We start from the raw sequence: 24,591 nt of genomic DNA on the forward strand, positions 1-24,591 counted from the left end.
TCACGGGGAAATGAGAACGAACTGATCGCCAGTTCAAGAAAATCAGAGGGCCCCCAATTTCTGCCTCGAAATATCGTCAGTAATTCAGATCAGAGTAAAATATTAAAATTTTGAATAAACTTAATACTGAAAAAAGATTATGTGATCAATTAAGAATAATGAAACCACACAATGAGTGACTTAAAACTAATCGCTAAATAAAAAGAGTGAACAAACGAAATGAAGATATAAGATAAAGAACTAATATGAGAATGTAGGTACATAAACTACATACATAAATATGCAAATCAGGATTTAGGCAACGTTACTTGCTAACTAAATAATACAAATAAAAATAAAACCCATGACATACCTCATAAAAAGAAGTACTCTTCGTAAATGCAACGACAAAAAAAATAGTTAGAAAAAAAGCTTCAAGAATAAAGTATTTCTATATGAGTTTTTCACTTCTTCTTCATTGAGGAGGTAATTAAAGTAAAATATGTATATTTCGTGTAGGAATCACGAACCATAAGATATCTATACTGAATGATCAATCAAAAATTTAGAGGCCATTGAACATGCTGAAAAAATATTTCTAACCTTCAATATAACTATACCCATGAGATATAAGGCACACATGTATTTACCAACATCACAAACTTCAAAATGATTCATTGGCGCAGTTAAACATTCTGCTTTGCTATTTTCTTTTTATCTCCAGTGTGGATAATTGTTAGCATGGTTAAGACATAAGAGTATCTGTCGAATTGTTCACAATTCGTCGATAGCGAGGCGATACGAGTACAACATGGATTTGACGTAATCTTCAGGTAGCACAATCGGATTTCTTATTTCCTGATTAATTTGCAATCAGCGGAGCGATGAAAGAATAGGGGAATTAATTAGGAGATATAGAGATGGAGTTACGAGAATCGTTCTTCCACGAGAATATTATTGTAAAAATTATTCTAGACACTGGATGAAAATTGCGTTCGACTTCAGGAAAAAACAAGCATGTTCCTAAGGAAATAGCAAAAATTTTTGAGTCCACTTCATCATTAGCTAAAGTAAAACACGCGAGCGCAATGCAAACAAAGATTCCAAAAAAAAATGTAACAAAACAGTTATATTACAGGGACCTGAGCAGTTACAAAGTGGCTGAAAGTAGAGGCTTATCATTTGTAATTCGGGAAATTTTGACATGAAAGAACATTTCTTTTAGAAATTTGAATAATACCGATTTATCCGAAATTGAGTAACTAAATATTTTTTTTCCGAATCATGTAGCCTCATTCGAATCTTCAGTTCTATCTGAGGATGAACCTTTGATTGTTCAACACTAATAGCATTAAAAAAAATACTCTTACCTGTACGCAAGGTTTGCAAAGGTTAACGCACAGACCATCTGCATCGTTACTATAATGATCGACCAATTCCTGTAACGTCCTGAAGGTCGTTCTTCTTGCAATGAAAAAACCACCTTCGTCCAATTGTCTAATTCTATAGTGCTTCACAGTGTCACCATCACGAACTGAAAATGTATTTTCATATTTCAATGAATGATGTGAATATTTCGAGACTAGCTCATCTCACAAATTTTTTTTCTAATTCTAAATTCTGGCAATTTTCAGGCGGAGTTCCGAAAGGCGAAAGTTATAGGAATTTTAAAACGTGCAAAGGAATCCTCTGATCTTAGAAGTTATTGACCCAGTAGTTTATCGAGTGTTTCTTCAAGAATTTAAGAGAGGCTGATTCTTTTTAGGATTGAATCGACTATACCTATAAGACGCTTTCCAGAATTGTCAAGGGAGTTTCAGGAAAAATAGAAATTGTTCTCATGAGGTTTTGAGCCCCCACTCTTTCATTCAAGCAGGTTTCAATGATAAACTAAAAACAGGAATGGTATTTGTGGATTTATCTGCATATGACATAGTATGCGAAGGGTGAATCGATGTTAAAAATTGTAATGCTCGTTATCAAAAGAATATATAAATATACATATGTATGCAATAATGATTTTCTATTCATTCCAATATCCTGATAAAAAGTAAATATTCGCCATGCTTAATTTTGTCTCACCAATCTCAAAGACGAGAAAATAAAGAACAGACAAATTAAATAACATTCACCATTCGAGACCGAAGTGAAATTGAATCTCACCTGGTTTGCCCATTTCTACGAAAATACTGACCTGATAAAGAGTAGTCGTTGTGCCTGCTTTCTGAGTCTCTTATAAGGAATGCACCATGTTCGTTTTCTGGTAAAAGGAGTTTTTTCTCTGCCTCGATTCGCTTGATCTTGCGGAAGTACCATCTGAAATTGAACTTGCATTACTTATTGTTCATTTTGTTTTAGCCATTACATATTATATTGCATGATGTGTGGGGCTAACATAACCTGAAATAAGGAAAGGAACTTTTCCTCCATCCATCTAAAATATTTTCCCAATATTTCCAAAAATACAGATCCGATCAAGTTAAGGATAAATTAATGCCTGGGTTATCGGTTATCCACGATAGACGCATAGAAAAGTGAATCACTTGTGATTAATGAGAAATTTTTCACTGGTCTAACAAACTTCACGATACAAACTAGAGACAATCTAAACATGGATATATTACTATATAGCATTATTGAAATTTATTGAGATATTGAAATGCGAAGTACAAATATCATTTAAAATGATATTTCAGAATTAATCTTTTCAAAATAGTAAATGTTTTACTCGTGTATTATGACTCCACTTGGATGATTCACAAAACTCGACATCTATCGTTTGGTGGTATTCGCGTGCATAATAGCCATCAAAATATGTATGCTTTTTGTATAAAAAGAGATCCTCTTATTTGGAAAAAATTCAGTAAATCAAATACAGTTATTTTGCTGTAAATATATACGGATATGTCGATAAGTATTTTCAATTGCGCTCTTTTTGATGTGAGGAAATGTTACAAAGCGTGTCACAAATTTGAGCTGAACTTGTCGATAATTTTTTTTAATAGCATTATGTCCGATCTTTCAAATATGGTTGTTTTTTTTTACAAAACAACAAACTAATAAATATTCGCTTCGATACGATGCTACTCTCCTTACTTGTTTTAACTTCTTTGTAGGACAAAATATGATAAACAAATACAACTTGATATTCTATTTTTGAACTGTTTGCCTGAATTATTTCATTTCATATAATATTTTTCATGTTAGATTCCGTGAACAATAAGCCAATGTGCAATACATTGAAGTAAAATGAATGGGCCATAAAAAATTATTTAGTTCCTTCAATGTATTCATTATTCACAGGGTGTTTTCTGTTCGAAAGTTTATAAACCAAATCAGCGATCAAAACGGTGAGAAATGTGTTCAAACTAGGAACTACACCCCTAAAAGTTTATCCTGAAAAACATAAAATTTTTATTGCAAAATTCTCCATAATCGATATGAAATCTACATGAAGAATTTCCAGACAAATTAGTTCAGTGCCCTCTCTGTCGATCGCAACACGTTTCGACGTGCCCTGACTGATTTTCAGGTAAACGACTGCTGTGTGTGTGACGAAAGGTAGTTATATTTATAATTGATCATGTTTATTCATTCCATTCAGTTGATCGAAAGAGTATTCTGATCACGCCTAATTAGATAGCGAACGAAAGTAAATTCGTTGGATGTCGTTCTATACATTACTGTATAGATGGATGCCTGCAGTAATTTCGACGTAACAAGACGAGGAAGAGCAGTCTATTGATATGTCAACTTCACGAGTAGCAGGTCCACGAAGACTAAAAGCGGAAGCGACATTTACGCGATGTTCACCTGAAAGTGTAGGTACATCTTATTGAATTATTCATCAACTCTAACACTCTCAATCTTGAAAACTGAATCAAGATGAAGTGATCTGTTTCAGTTAACAATTTAAGGATATAAATAAATAAGGTTGATTTTATCCAGCATACCTAAGAACTAAGAACTTGAACAGAGATTAGCTATAGGCAGATAGCGACCAAGTGATAGCGAACATTAAAAACGCCCAAGTGAAAAAGGTGGCTGACTACATGAGAGTAATTTTTATAAGTAAAAAACTGTTGTAACAAGATATTCTTGATTTCAAAAGAAACACTTTTTGCCATTTCCATTTTTTCCGATTCGGCTTAGACCTTAGATAAAAGAAAGATAAAGCCATTTCAAGTTTTCATAATGAGCTAGGCCACTCCTGGAAACATGACAATCAAGTTTTCCCAAGCATTTAATATAACATTTTAATGTAGGAAATAAGAAAAAAGCTCACTTTTTCCAATCCATCTGGTGAACCAAGTAGTATTTATAATATTTACAATAAATGACTTACCGCAATTTCGTTGGCGATAAACATTGATTTATTCTTCTCTTGATTTCTATTTCATTTTCGATGATAATAATAATAATAAATTCAGATTGCAACCAACCATACAGGGTGTCCCGTAAAGACCACGTCAAACGAAAACGGAAAGTAGATCAGAATGTGCTCTACCTGATGTGAAAAAATCGTTAATATAAAAGTCTCACAGTTTTCGAGTTATTTGATGTTTTATGAAAATGTTGAATTTTTTCGCTTAAAATGTTTTCTCTCTTGAGGAAGCTACAATTTAATACTTTTCGAATCAGTTTTTTTTCGTAAATTTTGTTGAATGATTACTTCAACGAATAATACCACAAAATATTATGCAGGGATTCTGAAAAAAAAAATTAATTTCATGTTCTGAAGGAAGTGTTTTTTTCTGCTGAATTCTATCTGACGTGGTATAAAAAAAAGACACTAGATCTTTTCTGCACATTAAGTTGAAAAGTTGCCCATTTTGTGAGGATTCCGAAAAGGTAAAATATAGGTGATAACCTTCTTCACGAAAAAAGATATTTGAATGTTTATCGAAAATGGATCAAATTTGTGAAAAACTGATTTTGTCACCCTTTCTACAAATTCTTTCATTTTGCAGATTCTGCTGTAACATATTGAATAATTCTCTTGAAAAATGTCAGTTAGTCCTTAAATTACTTATAAAATGAAATTATTCATTAATTGCAATGATATGATATAATAACGCACAAGACCTTCAACATCAACAAATCTATTGTGAAGAAACTTTATAAAAATATCAATAATAGAAATTCAGAATTCTTATGAGAGTAAATGCTCAAAATGGCCCCCCCTTCGCTAATACATGCCCTGCCTCTATTGAGAAATGCCCTTTTCAAACCACTTTACGGTGAATTTATGGACTGGAATATACGATGAAAAAATATTCGGTCCGACAGAATTGCTGCAATCATTAAACAGCACCAACTATTTGAATTTTCTAAGGCACAGTGTACCCTTACTCTTAGGAGATATACCACTGGAAATGCGACATAATCTATGGTTTCAACACGACGGGTGCCCAGCACACTACACTCGTCATGTTAGGGAATATTTACACCAAACATATCCTCCCCGTTCACCAGACTTAAATCCTCTGGAGTTTTTTTACTGGGGTTTTTTTAAAAAATTAAATTTATTCGAATCCCATAAAAGATGAAGCACAAGTTAGGGACCGCATTCGTATTTCAGCAGCCAAAATAGCGGGAGAAGTTTGTATGGTTTGAAAATGTTATTTCCCAATAGATGCAGGGCATGTATTAGTGAAGGGGGTGGTTATTTTGAGCATTTGCTCTAATAATAATCCTGAATTTTTATTATTGATATTTTTATAAGGTTTCTTCACAATAGATTTGTTGATGTTGAAGGTCCTGTGCGTTATTACTTTATATCATTGCAATTAATGAATAATTCCATTTTATGAGTAATTTAAGGACTAACTGACATTTTTCAAGAGAATTATTCAATATGATACATCAGAATCTGCAAAATGAAAGAATTTTTAGAAAGGGTGACAAAATCAGTTTTTCACAAATCTGTTCCATTTTCGATAAACATTCAAATATCTTTTTTCGTGAAGAAGGTTATCACCTATATTTTACCTTTTCGGAATCCTCACAAAATGGGCAACTTTTCAACGTAATGTGCAGAAAAGATCTAGTGTCTTTTTTTTATACCACGTCAGATAGAATTCAGCACAAAAAAACACTTTCTTCAGAACATGAATTTCAATTTTTTTTTTCAGAATCCCTGTATAATATTTTGTGTTATTTTTCATTGCATGAATTGAAGTAATCATTCAGCAAAATTTACGGAAAAAAAACTGATACGAAAAGTATTAAATTGTAGCTTCCACAAGAGAGAAAGCATTTTAAGCGAAAAAATTCAACATTTTCATAAAACATCAAATATCTCGAAAACTGTGAGACTTTCATACGAACAATTTTTTCACATCAGATAGAGCACATTCTAATCTACTTTTCGTTTTCGTTTGACGTGGTCTTTACGGGACACCCTGTATAAGGTCTCACGTTCATCTCCAATAAGTTACCATTATCGTTGTTTACAACAGCAGTTACCAAATTTAAATACTACCCATTCAACCTTTCATTCTCAGATGAATAAATATTATAAATAAATTATATCTTCTCTTAATGTTAAAACGTTATTTGTCAAGATAGAAGATAACGAAAACAGAACACTATAATCACAACAAAATGTATGGAGTATAGAGAGAAGAAGAACGATTACTGCTTGCAGACTATAGATTTTTTGTCCCCCAAATCATGTAACAGTAGACAAGTCATTTTTTATCCAATGTATGTTCTTGTGTCGCTAAACGGAAAAAAAAATCTGATTCGAACTATTCAATTGAGTACTGTCCTGATTACCCAATTTTATAATATAGGTGCATATTTTCAATACTTACATTAGAATGTATCTATTTCTATCTATCAATTTTATTCGGAGTAATCTATTCGAAAACTGATGAGAAACATCTAAACTAACCTAACCTGCAACAGAATAGAAGCAGTTCGGCGGCTGACTCATTTTTTCCATTTTCGGGGACAGTTTTTTAATACGGCGATCGTTCTCTATACTCTCCACAACAAAATGCATCCACAATTGAAAAACCGATGTTGGACATGGATTATACAACATCTGATTATTACGTCTAGCTGTCATGTATACTATGGCAGACGTTATATCTAACATTTCACCAGTAATTCATGCGTTCAACTTTATGCAGACTAATTTCATCACTTATCTTCACTAAATCGGAGATTTGCATACATATCACCAACTTTATTAGCTATGCATCATTGAAATCCTTCTGGGTCGGAAGACGAAGCGCTATTTTGAAACAAGTCATATGTATGTAATACTCATGGTAGTAGTTCTTCAGTTGACGATCTATCATTAGCATGGCTTCAGTCTTACTCAGTTTTATCCCTATTAAAAATTCGATTAACAAAGTTTCTATGGTTGCGATTTGCATAGGACTGAAATGTAATTAGAAATGGGGAATTTTTGAGTCCAGTCCAGTGAGGCAATTTCAGAAACTAAAGATGAGCATAGAATTTGATGCATAAAAAGGAGAGTAGAAAGATGTCGGATGAGCACAAAAAATGGAGTTTTTTTTTGTGATCAGGCAAATAAATTGCTCATTCATAATTCGTACACACCAACGAATTATTGCAAAATAATCTGTGCAACAGCTCGCAGCAAGGTTATTCTGACGAAATATTACGATATTTCTGTAGAATTTTAAATTGTTTCATTGATTTATATTATCGATGGAACATGTATCTCTTTCAGGAAATTCTGTTGAAATTCTTGGAAAAAAAGTTAAAATTATAGTCTGAAATATATCTGATGGAGAAACTTCGGACAGTTCTAGGGATATGACATAATGGAAAATTTCAGTGAAGAAATGGATATGCCAAGCAAATATTTTTGCGACGACGATTGGATGTATCGTACTCGATTAAAAATGACCCCTTAAATGAATTTTGTTCTAGGACATCCATTTATTTATTTCATAAATTTGTGGTCATTCCACATTGATTCTTCTGAATGTTAGCTGCTTGCGGTAAACCAATGATTTCACGGTTTCAAGAAGAAAAAAGTTCGTAATTATTCAACATGATCTTGAGGCAAGTTCTTGCGATAACATATTTTCGGATATGACTTCAGATATCTAATAACTATCATACACGGTACGTTATTCTTAGAAGATCTTGACATAAAAAACAAAAGAAAACTTCGATCCCGATATTGAGTCACTTCAAAGGGTTACTTGTTATTTGAGGCCTTTCAGTTCATGTAGCAAATTTGAACCCAATCGGTCAATCCCTCTATTCCATATGGCGGATTGAATTTTTTGCCTAAATTAAAAAAACACTCTGTATTTCAGAAACTGTATGAAATGTTTACTGCATACAACACAGTACAATTCAGTATACATTGTATACAGTACTGTCGGTATTAGTCAGATGAAAATCTAAGATTATTTCGTGAGGTGCATACTCAGCGTTCCCAAAAATGAAATGTTTGGGCGGGTATTTATGTAAATCACATAATCGCCCCTTTTCTAAACCCGATAATCTCACTGGCCAAATTTATTTAGATCTATTAGAGAACGCTATTTATACAGCCCTCGTGCAAGTATTGGAGAATGCAGAAGACCATCAAACGATCATTTTCTAACAAGATGGCGCACCACCTCAGTTGTTAGATGAAAATTTTCCTCACGCCAGGATTGGAAGACAAGAACATATTGAGTGGCCACCCAAATCACCCGATCTGGCTCCAATGGCCTTTTTTCTGAAATCCAAGATTTACGCTACCCAGCCTGAGCCACTGGATTATTTGCGAACTGGGATCATTAATGAATAGCGTCAAATTATACCAGAAATCTGAAGTGAGTGGTCCCCATTTCCAGCATTTAAGAGGAGTTTATACCACGGGACGAATATTACAATAGTTCCACTTTCGTCGAAAAGATGGCAGCACTTAACGAGTGTCCATTTTCAATTTCATCAGTATCGGAATTGTAACCAATAGCGAGAATTTTCGAGAAATTTTTTCATGTGGAAATTCATAAAAGAGATAATTGCACTTCGGAAACTTAATAACATGAATGAATATTTGTTTTTCAATGAAAATTTTTTTTTTATTTCCGTTTGACGAATAAAAAAAAATTTCTGACTTTCCGAGATGACGAACTGATTTAATTGAATTACCTATAACGAAAACCCCATATAAATTAATGGATTCTAACGTAAGATGTTCATTTTCTTCTTTTGAACTGACCGCACTAAAACGATGTAAGCCCCTCTCAATAAACTATTTTACCTGTCCTCTCGTTATCAATGGAAATCGATAACTCTACTCAAAATAAAGGGGTTGTGCTCACCCCAGTTAGAGGTCTGTAGTTCTGGGGATGAAAAAGAAAAGCGAAAAAGTTGTTCCTCCTCGAATCAGAAATAGACGGATCCGAGTGATTTTGCACATTTTCATTTTGAAGCCTGAAAACGAGTTGTTAAGTTTTCGTTGGACCACAGTATATGTAAATTGCAATACGAACGAAAGGATTTATTTAGATTGATGTGTCCGATACTTGATGAAAATCCATAATTGAACTTAAAACAAATTACACGATTTTCATAAAAATCGTCATGATGTTTAAAAACTGTTTTTTGTGATAATCGCATAAACTGTTTCAAGTTCAAGGATTCATTTATTTATTTAAGTGGTTTTGGCATTTGCATATGGTATTTTACGTTCATATTGACATTCTCTGTCTTGTCAGTTCCATACCATTTTTTCAGTATATTGTTCAGCCGAAATGAATTCTCACGATGAGAATAAAAAATATCGACAAGAAAGTGTTTTTTTTTGCGGTGTATAACGATGTGAAGTGAATGTCAGTAATAAATCAACATAATTTTTATGCATGATTGATGAGCATTCATCATTGTCGGAATATTATCGATGGAGGATGGAGCGATCAGAATTTTTCAATTCACGTCGTCGACTTTGCCATGAATCACGCTTCAAGTATTCTGGGTAGTACAACACCGTACCGCACCGCACCGACCGTGTCCCCCGCGTGTTTTTTCCCGCGCCTCGATCACGACCCGTTCGATTTATTTCCGCCGATTCCGACGTCGTAATACGTCCTTGTTCTATCTCTTCGACCATCGGCGTATGCATGTACATGCTTGCTTCTCTTTTATTTCAATAACCCATTTCTTTCGGTAAATTATTTCGAATAATACCTACATTTTGAATCGAGAATGACCAAGATAGATCTTGAGCCTAAGGTTCGTCCATTAAAACAATTTCTTGTATACATGTGTTTTAGGGGTAGTAAGCAATCGATGAAAATTCGAAACAACCTAACCTAATGGCAGAAAAACAGGAACAAAGCATAATGTGTTGGACCAGCACGATATCTTATGCACATAGAAACATGTTTTCCTTATTCAGTCTGCCAAATGTCCTTGTCCCTTATATTGAATTAAGGAAAGAGTTGGATCATAAGGGTTTACGCTACTTCAGAATCGTATTTTCTTGATCACAGAACCTAATAACAACAATTTCTATTTTTCCTGAAACCCCCTTGACAATTTTGGAAAGCGTCTTCTGGAGTCGATTCAATCCTAAAAAGAATCAGACTCTCTCAAATTTTGAAAGGAACACTCAATGAACTATTGGGTCGATAACATCTAAGATCAGGGGAATTTTATTTGAAAATTCTTGAAATTTTCCTTTTGGAACTCGGTCGGAAAATAGCCAGAAGTCAGAATGTTATTATAAAAAGATAACCACCAAGACGAAGCCCTTTCGCCTGAATGCTTGATGAACTCAGGATAAATTCCGTGGAAATCAGCAGCCTTCCGTGATTTGGTGGATTTAATTTTCGTTAAATATCAATCAACCTTGCATTATTTACCTACATATATGTATGTTTTTCTTTTCATGTATATAAACCAAACCAAACCTAACCTGTTGGATGGAAGATCTATCATACCATTTCAAACTTTTTGACTGTAGACGAAGTTAAAGGCTAAACATCCTAAAACATTGGCTTTCATGTTGATTTATATTTTTTCAATAGAAGATATTCATGCATAATTATGCACAAATATTGAAAACACCGAGTCAAGTTAGTACCTAAACTTTGTGAATGAAATGTCCTCGGAAGTACCTAAGTTATTAATTTGATTGCTCCCATCTGAATATAAAAGTCGGAGACTAACTGTGTTAAGAATGAAAATATCGATGAAAATGATATACCTACAGTTAAGTCAACTCTGTTCTACCAAAGAGGAACGTTTTACTAAACGCCTTCAAATCCACTGTACACTTTTCAGAATTACCTTGTGGAAGAAAACGCATATAATTTTAATAGAGGTGTTGACCTGATAACATTAACCGACCATCATTGATACACCCTTGCGAGTATAAATATGCACCTTGAACCCGGTTTAATTCACCGGAACTTAATCGTTATTCATTTGACAGCCTCCGGAACACGAAAACCAGAATAGGTACTTGAAACAATTGTCCCAAGCAGAGGTCATCAACGAATACGTGTGCAATTCGAAAAATCCACAAGACGATATCGATAACAGCATCGTGAATACCAAAATCTAATAACGAACCGGAAATAATCGATATCGTCATATCTGGATACATTTTCCGCTGTATATGTCGCAGCTCAAACAAGATGTCATTTCAACCTTTGCATGAAACTTCATTGTTATTGACCATTTCCGTTTTGATGGAGGTCGGATATATATCTCTGTAAAACAATGGTGAAATAATTTCAGATAATGCCATGGTACAATTGCGGATTGGCAGTTTTAATTTGTATTGTTAACAAGTTTGAAAAATTATTATAGATGTTATTTAATCGTTTTATGTTGGTTTTTTCCACTGTATTGTATGGAAACTTGATTATTTTTTAATGTCCATTATCAGTTGTTCGTTGATGGTTTACAAATTACATTATACGACTAATTTTCAACCAAAGCCTCACGTAATAAGAACGTATTCTATTTCATCATCATTAATCAGAGTAACAATGCGAACTCAAGTAGGTATACGATCTGATAAACGGAAAATAGGGAAATAACAACGACGCAATGCGACCAATACACTTGAAAATTACTTCAACATGAGGTTCAGTCTTTCATTATAAGAAACCAATTGACCTAATTACCGATTTACATTGGATCAGTACATATTTCTTATTCAATTAAATTAACAGTTTATATGATTTTTTTTATCCCATAAGATAAATCAACATCTGAATAATACACCTGCAAATACATTCTGTCGAACAAAAACAAAAGATTATATGTAATAAAAATAACCGATATATATTTATATTGCAATAAAATATTACAATAATTCGAAAGTAAAAACTATGAAATAAATTATGAAAATTAAACTCGCGGAGTGGATTAGATGTTTGAGCATCCAGTAAATCCTATACCTAGTGTTGATCTATTCCGTGGTCTATTCTTATACAAGAATGATGATTTTCAGATATTGCGTTTACATTTTCGGTGCAAACAGTAGCGGTTTAATACTACATAATATCGAAAGTAAAAATGGTAAAGATTTTCTTGGAAAAACCTCTCCAGTAGAAATTTCAAAAAAGTGTAACCTTCCATGTGCACCAATTGTTGAGTGTTTAGCCAAGTTTTGGCACACTGATAAAATAGCCATCAAATCAGCTATCTAACGATGTAAATATATATTGGATACGCCACTTGAAATAAGACATTGGTAGTCTCTCGAAAGTTGCAGAGGTTTGAAAAATATTTCAAGGAAATTTGATGGATGGGTCGAATATAGAGGAAAACATTTCATATCACTATAACACGGAAATCATTCGGTGGAATTTTTCCATTAACGAGGTACACTTAGATCTTAAACCTACCTCGAAATTTCGAACTCCCAATACCTTATTCTCACGGAAGTTCAGCTATAAAAATAATTTTGACCACGAGTCGAACGTAATAGTTCGAGACCATTCTCAGATTATTGGACAAGATGGTAAGGCTGTCGTTTAGCCAGCAAAAAATCCAGTTGCTCCAATATGTCCAACAACAAAAGAATGACGATGGGACAATGTCCAAGTTGGAAGACATAATGACATACGCGGTCTGATCGATGACGACATGCACTAAAGGACAATCTGAAGCGAGACCCGATGGCATAAAACATACCGGAGAGCAGAAAAAAAAATGTTGCGAGCAGGATTCCATCCTTAATCTGAGCGCAAACGACGAGGATCGGTGAACCGATCCGTGGAGATTTCTCGAATGCATCAACAGACGGACATTAAATGGCGCCATCTAACAGTCTGCTGCTTTCCTCATTCTCTCGATTTAGAATCGTAAAATGGAGAAATTCTCAACGGATCTATCGAGAGATATAAATAACGCGAATTAACTACTATTGACGAAATTCCAAGATCGGTCATTGAATCTCATCTCGGTGCTTTAGAATGTAAGAACGCGCTGATTCGGTGCCGCTAGGACGGATGCTGGGGAATTCTAATAATAATTATTATTGTAAATCGATCGATTAAAGACCGACAATTATTATTATTTTGTTTTTACCTATATACCTTTCTGATTACGCTTTCTGTTAAACAACACGAGAGCACATTCAACAGAATAAGCAAAATACATATCACATTCTTCTCATTAAGTATGCTATTGAAAGTCATTTTTGTCTGAGCGCCAAGCATCGCCAGGTCAGTTCAGTACTTGTATAGGTGACCGTTTTAGTAGCGAATATACAGTGCGAGAGTATGAATGAGTACATTCGAAAATATTAGCAAGTTTTTCAAAATACCAGGTTGTTATTGTGACAATTTCACTCAAAGTGTGGATTTTGAAAAAATACCCAGCACAAACTTAGTTATGCTTTTCAGATTCTACCATAACGAATTCGAGAAAGGATTTAAAAAAAGAACAATATCTCCAATGCGGTGGAGCTAAGGTAATAAAGCTCTAAGTCAAAGATTGCAAGTTGTAAAACTGTTTCTAATTTCTGAAATAATTTAATCAAATTCATATTCTTCATTCATTTAATTCAGGAAATTACCTCATATGCACATAAACCAGAAAAATCCATATAAATGAAAACTAACGAGGCATGAAATGCGAAACTAACTAAGGATTAACAGAATATTCACATTGAATTTTCGAAATAGTTTCCTCTTTTCCGAATACAAACATGTTGTGCTCTTTTACTCAAATTTCCAATAGAACTTCTGATGAGATTTGGATTTTGAAAGGAGCATTTCAGAACTTAGGAACAGCTTTGTATCTTGCATCCTTTGACGAATCAGTTTTACTACCTAGTTCAGAATATTCCCACTGCATTGGAGATAAATTTCGATATTGTTCGAAAATTCCTCTTATCGGAAAATCGCAAGTGTGCGCAAAAACTTTTAATCACCGAAATAATGACACATTAGGCTAGAATCTGAAACGGATAACGAAGTTTTGGAAACGCAATATATCCATATAATATATGTATACTATGTAATAGTAATTTCCCTTTTATTTGTAGCTTCTGTAGTGAACCTTTTGGGAAGAACAAAAGGTCTCGGACAACTTCAAGGCCACAAAGTTGTAGACGAAGAAGACTCAGATTCGTTCAAAGAATCAATTTTCGTCAACAAATTATTCCTCGTTTATCATCGAGAGATATTCACGGACGAACTCGCACAATCTAATGTTATTTTAAACCTTAATAGGAATCAGCTACTGCTAAATTACCGATTAATTCCGATCTCGGCTTTATACTAGTTTACCGCTGTCATCAAGCTTTCCAAATATGAATTAATTCGTAATTCGGAATCGAAATACATATATCCCACCATGATGATTTGATGACTATGAAACCGCGATTTGCAACGATTTAAAACAGCTGGGAAATGAGATCTGTTTATACGCAGTATATCTTCCAAATTAATACAGAGTTGGTATGAAGTATAACGCAGACAATTTTTTCTTCGACATTACTATTTTATGAAAGAATGCTCAAACAGGTCCATTTTTATTCAAAATCACGCAACTTTTCAGGTATAATTGAAGTGTTTGTTATGCACCCTATATACGAAATGTAAAGGATAGATGGGTTTTCTTTGAATGGCCATCCCAACTTCTTCTGTCAAAAATGGACATACATTTTGTTGTTGGGGATGAAGAGGGTGCAAGATAAACTCCTCAATTATGCATGGAAAGTTGCGTAATTCAAAATGTAAATTCATGTGTTCGGCGAATTCAATCCCATAGAATTTTCCCCACCCTGTACATATATTTTACAGAAGATTCCTGAGGTCACAAGAAACACTTTTTCCCTTTTTAATTTGACTCGGTTTGAGAAGATAAAGAGTGTTTGATATCCATAAAAATGTAAATTTCAGTTATATCTCACAAACGATTTCATCGAATGGAATGGTTTTGGAAATATAATTTTTGATCGATGTGCTGAATCTTCTCCGTATAACAAAATTTCAGCCATCTCCTCCAGTTTGTTCATAACAAGCATCACATACCAAAAAAATTAGATAAATTAAAAGAACCCAACTCTCAAAATTAAGTTGAACGCTCACTTATAAATATTTGACCAGATTTCGAGTAAGTTGAAATTCAAAAATAAAAATAATTGTGATATTCGAAAAATTGGGTACTTTTGCTGAATGCAACTCGGTATAAAATACCCACAAGATTGAATATTTGCTACGTTGAATGAGCGAGCATGATATAACCTTGAAACATTACACCTTCTTCTTCTACTTCTATGTATCTTTTAACGGCCATTCCCTTTAAGCTTCCTTGAGGGTCATTTTTAGTAGGACTACAGGAAGCTTTTAAATTAAAAAGACTTTACTTACTAAACGTGTCATCCATTTTTCCCTAGTTCTTACGGTTACAGACCTGTCATTCAATCCTATCGAATTTTGCCCACCCCGTACATTTGGTGTGAACCGTTATAATCTTAAAATATTCATCATTTCCTAATATTAACCGATGATGTTAGGAAGTATATATTCTGAGGTATAACATATTATAAGCGAATTGATCATCTTCCAAGTAATTAAACTTACGGTTTGTGGAGAAGATCTCTTCTCTGCAATTCAATACCGGAACCGGAGCTGAGTTTTCTCCTGTTCCTCGCCCACGCCTCCCTCTGCTTCTTGATCTTCTTCTCAGCCCTCTTATCGCCTGCGTATTTCAACAACAACTTTTTCCAGTGGCTTGATCCCGAGTCACTTCCGCCCGTCTCTTCACCTTCCGACAAACTAGAGGTCGAACCGAGACTGCTCTTTCTACTGGTCAACGTCGAGGACACGCTCGATTTTCTGCTGTCACTTTTAACACTTTCTGGCGTAGAAGAGGCGGTCAGACTAGACTTTCTACTGATGAACCCCGACGAACTGGACTTTCTTTCGATCAAACTCCCTTTTCGACTGTCCGTCGGCGAGGAGATCTCGAACGACGAGTGTCTCCTCGTCGGCAGTTGGATGTCCACGGTGCCGTGCTGAGGATTCTGCTGTTTCAGCCATCTCATCAGGTGTTCGTTGCGCTGATTCTCTATGGAATCCTCGTTCGGGTTTCGGGGAACGTCCAGGCAATTCTCGTATAATTTTTCTTCCTTAGAAGTGGTCATGGTGGGAATATAGCTCAACTTCCTATTCCTGGGCGGTTGGGGGATCTGATCGTCCGGGATCTGTTCTATAGCGCTCACTATCTCTTCATCCAACGCGTTCTTGCTGTATTTGCAATATTTCTTGAGCAACCTCAGCACGATCTCGTCGTTTTCGTCATTTTCAGTCTTATTCTCTTTCCTATCAGTCTCATTTTTATTTAATAAATTATTAATAAATAAATTCGATTGCCTATCTACAGTTCTAAGATCCGGCATGGACGGACGGCGTTTCTGTTCGACGACCTTATCCTCCGGAATCTGTCCCAGACTGGTCTTCCTTTCGACCATTACGCTATTATCAGTCTGCTTAATCACATTTTTATCGAGAATCTCCGAACTACAAATACTAAGTTTCCTCTCTTGTTGCAGCAGCAACTGCTTGTGTTTTTCGGTGAGCTCCGTGAAGCCATTCTCCTGGAGGATCAGCTCCTTGTTCGCCACCCTCTTGAGGAATTCCTGCAGGACAGACAGATGCGCCTGCGTCAGCGCGCCTTGCAGCCTGATCGAGGAGAGCTGGAGGGGAAACCATTTGTTATCCTTAAAACACCACACTACACCGGTGGTCACCATTCTTCAGACTTCTTCATTAAAAAAATCTTCGAAAGGCTTTGGGTACTAGAAAAAAAGCGTATCGTGAGGGAGGAGACTGATGGCGCGAATGCGGATGTACCCTTATTTCGCAACTGACTCGGCCGAGATGAAATGTTACATACCTCACAGCTTTCACTGTGGGCCACGTGTCTTGATTAACGCGTAATTTGTTTATGAACACACACCTTATTTATCTTCTTCATCGAGCAATAATTCTTCTGCATTTTTCATTTTAATTCACATTATATTGAATATACAAGCAATACATTATTTTACATTCGCCTAATCTAACATTGGCAAATCAGAACAAAGATTCGTTTGGAAAACAGGCTTTAAATGCTATTAATGTCTCATAGTGGTAGTAATTTTGGTGGTTTCAGAGTGATTAAACATCAGTCCATAATATTTATAGTAGTAGTAATAGTAATAATACTGTGGGCTAAGCCTGTTTGTATTCCTTGTAAGCATTAAATAAATATTCCGTTCATATCCCTTTGAATTCAATACAAAAACCTTGTTTTTTATTATTGAAGAAAACAAGGTTTTTGTATGAAATTCAAAGGGATATGAACCGAATCATGAACAGATGTCTAACCTCGCTGAAAACAGATCGGCTGAATTTGGACTTCAGATTCTTCTTAGACATGCATGATGTACGTGCAAGGGTGAGAAGGCGGCGAGGTGAGAAGTGATCCTCAACTTTTTGTAGAATGCACAGCACACCACTAGACTGTCGGTTTTATGGAACTATCACTTTTTTACATACAGGAGGTGGTGGGATACGTCTTATTCCAACCCAATTTTCCAACATAATGCACGACCACATATAGCCAGAATTATGTTGGCTCATATTGAAGACAATCATGTCGATTTGTAGCTTTGGCCTCCCAGATCTCCAGATCTTTCACCCATAGAACGCGTCTGGGACATTACGAAAAGAACATTATACCGTTTGCCTCATCCTCCACAGACTCTAGCGGCACTTGGACATAAGTTGCCTAAGATGAGATACCTCAAGAGGAAATCAACCATCTTATTAGTGTTTCTGAGTATGAAATGCACCTCGGAGGTTCAATCTTTTATTAATTTTTCCTCTTTTTCTTGCGGTTGGACTTTCCACAAAGTTGGATCGATTCTGCATTTGGTAATGACAAACTATAAAAATTGAGAGATTGGAATTTTTCAAATGCCCATTATTTGCAAAAAAGATTCTATACTTTCCGAAGAAAATTCTCTGCAATTCTATAGCCAATAATGGAAATCGATCAAATTAATCCATCAACAGATATTCCATTAAATTACATAACATCAAGCCAATCAAGACCTCAAATTGCTGTTATTCGTATTGAACGTGAATCATCATACTGTCCAACAATATTTTCAAGAAAAATTATGGAAACTTACAATTTCAATGACATTCGTAATATTCCTGATGAATCACTGACCAGCAATAAACTTTGGACCATTTTTTATAACAATTGGTTTAGGTTTCAATGACGATGATGATAGACTTCTTCGTCTAATCATAATTAAAACTTGCTTGTTTATTGTCGATTAATTTAATTATCGTGACTGTGATAAGATGGAAATTTTCAGTTGTGATGAAATGTACCAAGCCCAATACCTAAGGCTGACAACAATTTGACAACTAGGAGTGTTCGAGACATTTTTCGAACTACCCAGATATTGGGATCAATATGGCAGATATGTATATGATTAGTCCACCCAAAATGTACGGTCAATAATAAATGTGATGGAATATACAGATTCTCAAAATCATGAAATCATTCGATGATAGGGAATGGATTATTTAATTGTTGGCTTGATTGTTATATAATATCTGTGCAAATTATAACAAGAATTTCTCAGAATATAACCCTGCAATTATCGAATATCAAACAGTATTCTAAATAACAACTCTTGCCAATCAAAATGATGTCAGACTTTTTGAGACTGCAAAAATATTGTCATATATGACGAAATGAATGTTCAAATGAAGAAACATTCGCCGGGAATAGAAATTATATTTTTACTTTCATTTATTTCGATAATTGATAAATTATAGTTATCAAAAAATATCTGAGCTGCCCCAAACATAAGGTTAAAGTTGTTTATTATATTTTTCAGCCACGGAGAAATTGATGTCGCATCGACGTATTTTGACCTAAATGAACAAATTCGTACTTTAGATTTTTCTGGTTCAAAGCAAAGCATAAAAGTTACGTTGAAGTATTTCTGAATTGAATTCGAAATTCAGAGCTGGTATCCTACCTAGCTACCAACATAACTTCCTCAATATTTTCAGCAGGAGCTTCACAACGAATCGCTAGTCTGAAGCCGTTCTATTTCAAGTATCAATTAGTTGAAGTACCTACCACCTGATTTGAATCGAATCAAAGTAAAACTTTCACCTTTATTTCTAATCGAACGAGGCCATTGTCGGCTGTAACCGTTCGGGATTGTTACAATCAATGCCGATATTCCTTCAATTTCCTTAATTGGAACTGAGTTTGAATTTATTATATTCAGATCAAAATTACATAACTGTGAGAAACCGGCAGAGGGTACGTTCAACGAAGGTTTTTTTCAAAGGAGTAACCCTTTTTAACCATTAAATAATTTATAAAAAATAAAAAAAACGAATAAACATTTCGTCTAAAACAAATTCACGAAGTTCTGAAAGATTGTTCGAAAAAATATAAACGTTAATCAATTTTATTGATACGTGTTGTGTATTATCATTTGTAGATTTTCACGTGTTTGACATCCGTTTAGAAGCCGTCCAACATGAACTTTCCTGTTCACGGATGAGTTCAGATTTCGTCTGTACGAATGTTGGCGTGGCGAGTACTGGGTCAACGGTATAATGAACATTTCATGACGACAACAACGCTTTTCAGTAGTGGCTCAGTGTTTATTTGGGAAGGCTTTTGTTTTAATCTGTTCACAATCTTATTATCTTCATTAGTGCTAGCATGACAGTTCAAACTTTCATTGATAACCTCATTGGCCTAACGCCGAATAGATTAAAAGCACTACGAAGAGCTGGAGAAGGCACCACCAGATATTAAACCTTGATTTTGAGATGTTTGTAACAGAAGGAACCCTTTTTACTATTGCAGATTCCATCAGGTATCCATTTCTATAACAATTATTACTGAAACTATTACTTTTTCACCTATTCAATGGTTACCAGTTCTAACCTCTGCTAAAACTGTATATCATACACATGCTGTAATTCTTCTTCGATGTTAAGATTTGTAATGCCCATTTTATTTATTTTTGTTCATTTCTCTACTATGTTGTTGCTGTTAAGCTGTCTTGCTTACTTTTTCCATTTCAGGCAGATTTACACCAAATGTAGACACCTAACTTAATTTATCAGTACATTTCTATTATACAAAATATTTTTCATTTCCTTTTATACAATTATCACATGTACGCTTATTATCCAGTTCAATTTTTGGACAGTGTAGTTCTCTTGTATAATATCTCATACATTTCCCATAGGTTTCACTGACCATCGTTGTAGGTTGTGTTATACGAAATTCATAATCTATCAGCCTTGGTTAGATTGATCGGAATAAATAATATTGCAATCAAACATGTTGAATAGAGTCAAGCCCAGTTGATCCGAATATGATCTCATTGGAAATGCACCCATCGGTATTTCTTCGTGTATTATCGAACCAAAATTCCGAGTGAATCACATAACCACTTTCAATTTCACGATCAAAACAAGATTTGTCATTTTATCGACGTCATTTGTTCTCAAAATCGAATCAAATGAAGGAATGTTTATGTAATAGCACACATCTATACCTGAGATTTATATTGCGTTGAATATAGTCGAAAGTATTATGTAAGTGCCTTCGGGTGGGTGCATTAGGCTAGTGGATAACTTCAAGAAGGGTGACATACGATCTCTATCGTCTAATCAATTTGATATTTGCGAAATTTGGTATTTCTACATTTGAATACGTAATTTTCAGATATGTTCTAAGAGATGATTACCAAATTGGCTTCATTTGCAAATATTTTATGCTTCATTTTGACTTATTTCCTCATTCGATCTTAGACGAAGTCTATGAAGAATTCACGAAAAAACAGGGACCACTACAATAACTTCAATCAGAGCTATTTATTTATTGATATGTACAGGGTGGACAAAACTAGTGGTCTACTGAGGGGATCTCGAGACCTATAGCAGCTAGAAGAAAACGAATGGAACATTCTCGAATTATTTTTTCCCGACTAATCCAAATGTGAAATAAGAATAAGCCTTTCATTTTTAGATTTTGGGTTATGAAGAAAAATTGAGAAATTGCCATTTAAAATACCTAATGTCGAAGTGGTTGCTTGTTTCAACTCATACTCAATCATTATGACATTTTACAGGCACTTTTGTATAGTAATTCGAATATGATTTTTCGATCCAACCATTTTAAAGATGACAGAGATTGCTTATTTTTCAAATGTAAACTATAGTTGAACATACTTCTCTCTTGCTGCAAATTTTTGCTGATTTCAAAAATATATCATTTGTAACATTCCACCTAAATATTTCTTTAAAAAAATATGAACTTTCTGTTTCACTATTGAATAATAAGACAATAAGTAGACGACTGTTTAAAATGCATTTATTTTTCGTGGACTCAACATTGTGATCGGAATTACCGATTGTCGAATCATTTTTCCTATGTATCTAATTCAGCATTATTCATAATGGCAATTTTCAATTTTTGTTCATAAATCAAAAATCTAGAAATGACAGGCCGGTTCTCTTCTGTTTTCGGATTTGGATTAATAATAATAACAGGTCTTTATTTTAACCTCAGGGAAGTCAAGCTACAAGCTTCTCCACGTAACTGAGTGGAGTCAGGAAAAAAGAGCTCGAGAATGTGTCATTCGTTTTCTTATACCATCACTTATAGTTCTCCAGATCCCCTCAGTAGACAACGAATTTTGCCCGCCCTGTATAACCCAGAATGAGATAAACTAAAAGAAATTAGAATAGGCGAAGTAAGGAAGTTTTTCTTATCGATCCAGCTGGAAACAATCTTCAACTATCGAATATGTGAGCGAAGAAAAATATGCATATAAGCCGAAAATTGTACACAAACACAAACCTTTGCAAATGAATCAATTGTTTCGAGAATAAACACAAAAATTCTAACAAGCTTTTTCCCAGGAATAAAAGGTACCATCTCAGTATTTAGTAGATATGATGATTATTATTTTTTGTCTAGAAAAGTATTAATTTTTTGTCCAAAATAGTGCATTCCGTAGAAGAAAGGGTGAAAATGATAAAATTATTTTCTAGAAATAACGACTCTGCGCGAACAACAGCAGCGGCTTTATTTGACGAATTGGAAAAAAATATATCGGCTGCTTACTTTGTCCAACTGGTTGCCAAATTTGACGCTAATTGTTCAGTCGGAACCAAAAAAAGGTAACATGAAAGAGATGAAGCGAGGGATGTGGCTGTCTTAGGTCATGTAGCAATGAATCCGACCTTTAGTACTAGGAAATTGTCCGATGCATCTGGTGTTTCACGAATACCAATCATGAGAATCCTTAAACAACATAAAATCCATCCTTATAAGATACGATTGGTTCAGGAACTTATGAGGATGATCCCAGTTCTGTAAAGTGGTCAGTGTAATGATTAACGGTAATAAAAACTATCTATTTTTCGGACGAGTGTTCATTTTACGCTAACGGCATTGTAAAATAGCATAACTGTCGGTATTGGTCAGATGAAAATCCAAGATTATTAGGTGAGTTACATACTCAGCTTCCCCTAAAATTAAATGTTTGGGTGGGTATTTATGGGAATCACATAATGGGCCCTTTTTATACCCGGTTATCTTCCCGGCCAAATTTATATCGATCTATTGGAGAACGCTGTTTATCCAGCCCTCGTCCAAGTATTGGAGAATGCAGAAGACCATCAAATGATCATTTTCCAATAAGATGACGCACCACCATTTCGTTGAAGCGGTGTGTCAGTTCTCAGAGAAGGGGACATATTAAGCGGCCACCCAGAGCACCTGATCTTTCACCACTGGATTTTTTTCAATGGGGCCACCTGAAATCCAAGATTTAGCTACCCAGCCTGAGCAAGCACCCCTTACGTTTAACTCGGATCTTCACCGAGTTATACCACGAATTTTTCGTCTTCGAGTTTTTTAGGTGTGTAGACGGAGGCTTATCTTTAACGCTGAAATTACAATATAAGAAACGTAAAAAGCATTCCCTACATGATTTATCAGTTGGAGTATTGTCGCCATAAATATAATCATTCTCATTTCAGCTGCACTTATCTTCTAATTTAAGCAGAAAACTAAAACCTGCCTTATCTAACATACTCAACGCAGTAAAAAACAATCATGGACTGATGCCTAACCTCGCTGAAACCACTAAACTAATTACATTCAAAGCAATCTTTAAAACCAATTTGTACTCTCAATACAAACATGAATTTCGGAAACGGGCTAGATGTAGTTAGCAAGTAAACAATAATTTGGTCAACTACCTCTCATCTTTAACGAAACCGGACATACCGCAAAAGGAACAAAGAGAATTCGCGCAATTTTTAAAAACTAACTGTTCACATGATTATCTTGAAATCGGTTATGCGAAGAACAACGCATTCTTATAATATGGGAAAGAGACGACAAGAGAAGGAAATGTGAACCTCGTCGCCGATTCATTCATGCTAGGTACATAGAGATGGATCTATAAGCTGTCGGCCAGCAATATAACTTTCCTGCGTCAGTGGTTCTGTCATAATAATACCGTCATAACTCGGTAACCATCGAGCGATTGATGGAGGCTGTAAATCTACCAGAGGAGGTATTAAATCTAAGCCCATTTCCTCCATTTTCTATACGGTCACCAGAAGAAGTGGTTCGGATAGTTTTTCAAACGTTTGTCAATTGCTCCTATTCAGGTTTAATTATAAAATACCGTTGTCTATACCAGACTAGCCGTAAAGGATATTTACTTATATGGAGTTCTAAATTTAGACGGGATTTTTTGCGTTTAGTATATATACACGGCGAGATGTGCTAGATTGACGAGAGCGTATTAGAAACATAATATTCCCATCCTGTTCCACCACTGATCGGTAACTAACTTCAAGATTGCCTTTAGAACTTTCCACGAGACTATTATTCGTGTCGGTCGTTAAAATAGAATATCGAATTTGGAATTGTTGATTACGTTTTTTATGGCTCCCACTTGAAGGTGGTCTATAAGGCGTAACAGTTGACCGTTGAAAGGACTTCGTTAATAGAGTACGTACTTGATCTTATGTTATACCGAAGACTAAAGATTTCGAATGGACAAAGGTACAAATTCCTAGTACCTAGGTATAT

The 24,591-nt window shown here is 34.8% G+C and overlaps 1 protein-coding gene across 2 annotated transcripts in view; it reads right to left on the minus strand.

Moving 5' to 3' along the window:
* The window catches only part of LOC123306540 (tyrosine-protein kinase Src42A), a 67,228-nt gene that overhangs the window by 9,477 nt on the left and 33,160 nt on the right, over positions 1-24,591 (minus strand). The window contains exons 1-3 of one of the 2 annotated variants that reach the window (XM_044888581.1): positions 16,017-17,188; positions 2,174-2,295; positions 1,350-1,513 (exon numbers count right to left, since the gene is read on the minus strand). In XM_044888581.1, the coding sequence (XP_044744516.1) occupies positions 1,350-1,513; positions 2,174-2,295; positions 16,017-17,188 (1,458 nt within the window). Of the gene's footprint in view, positions 1-1,349; positions 1,514-2,173; positions 2,296-16,016; positions 17,189-24,591 lie in introns of those variants that run through there. The other variant, XM_044888582.1, reaches the window with a different exon arrangement.

This window comes from Coccinella septempunctata, chromosome 2 (assembly GCF_907165205.1).
Source record: "Coccinella septempunctata chromosome 2, icCocSept1.1, whole genome shotgun sequence".
Classification (NCBI taxonomy): domain Eukaryota; kingdom Metazoa; phylum Arthropoda; class Insecta; order Coleoptera; family Coccinellidae; genus Coccinella; species Coccinella septempunctata.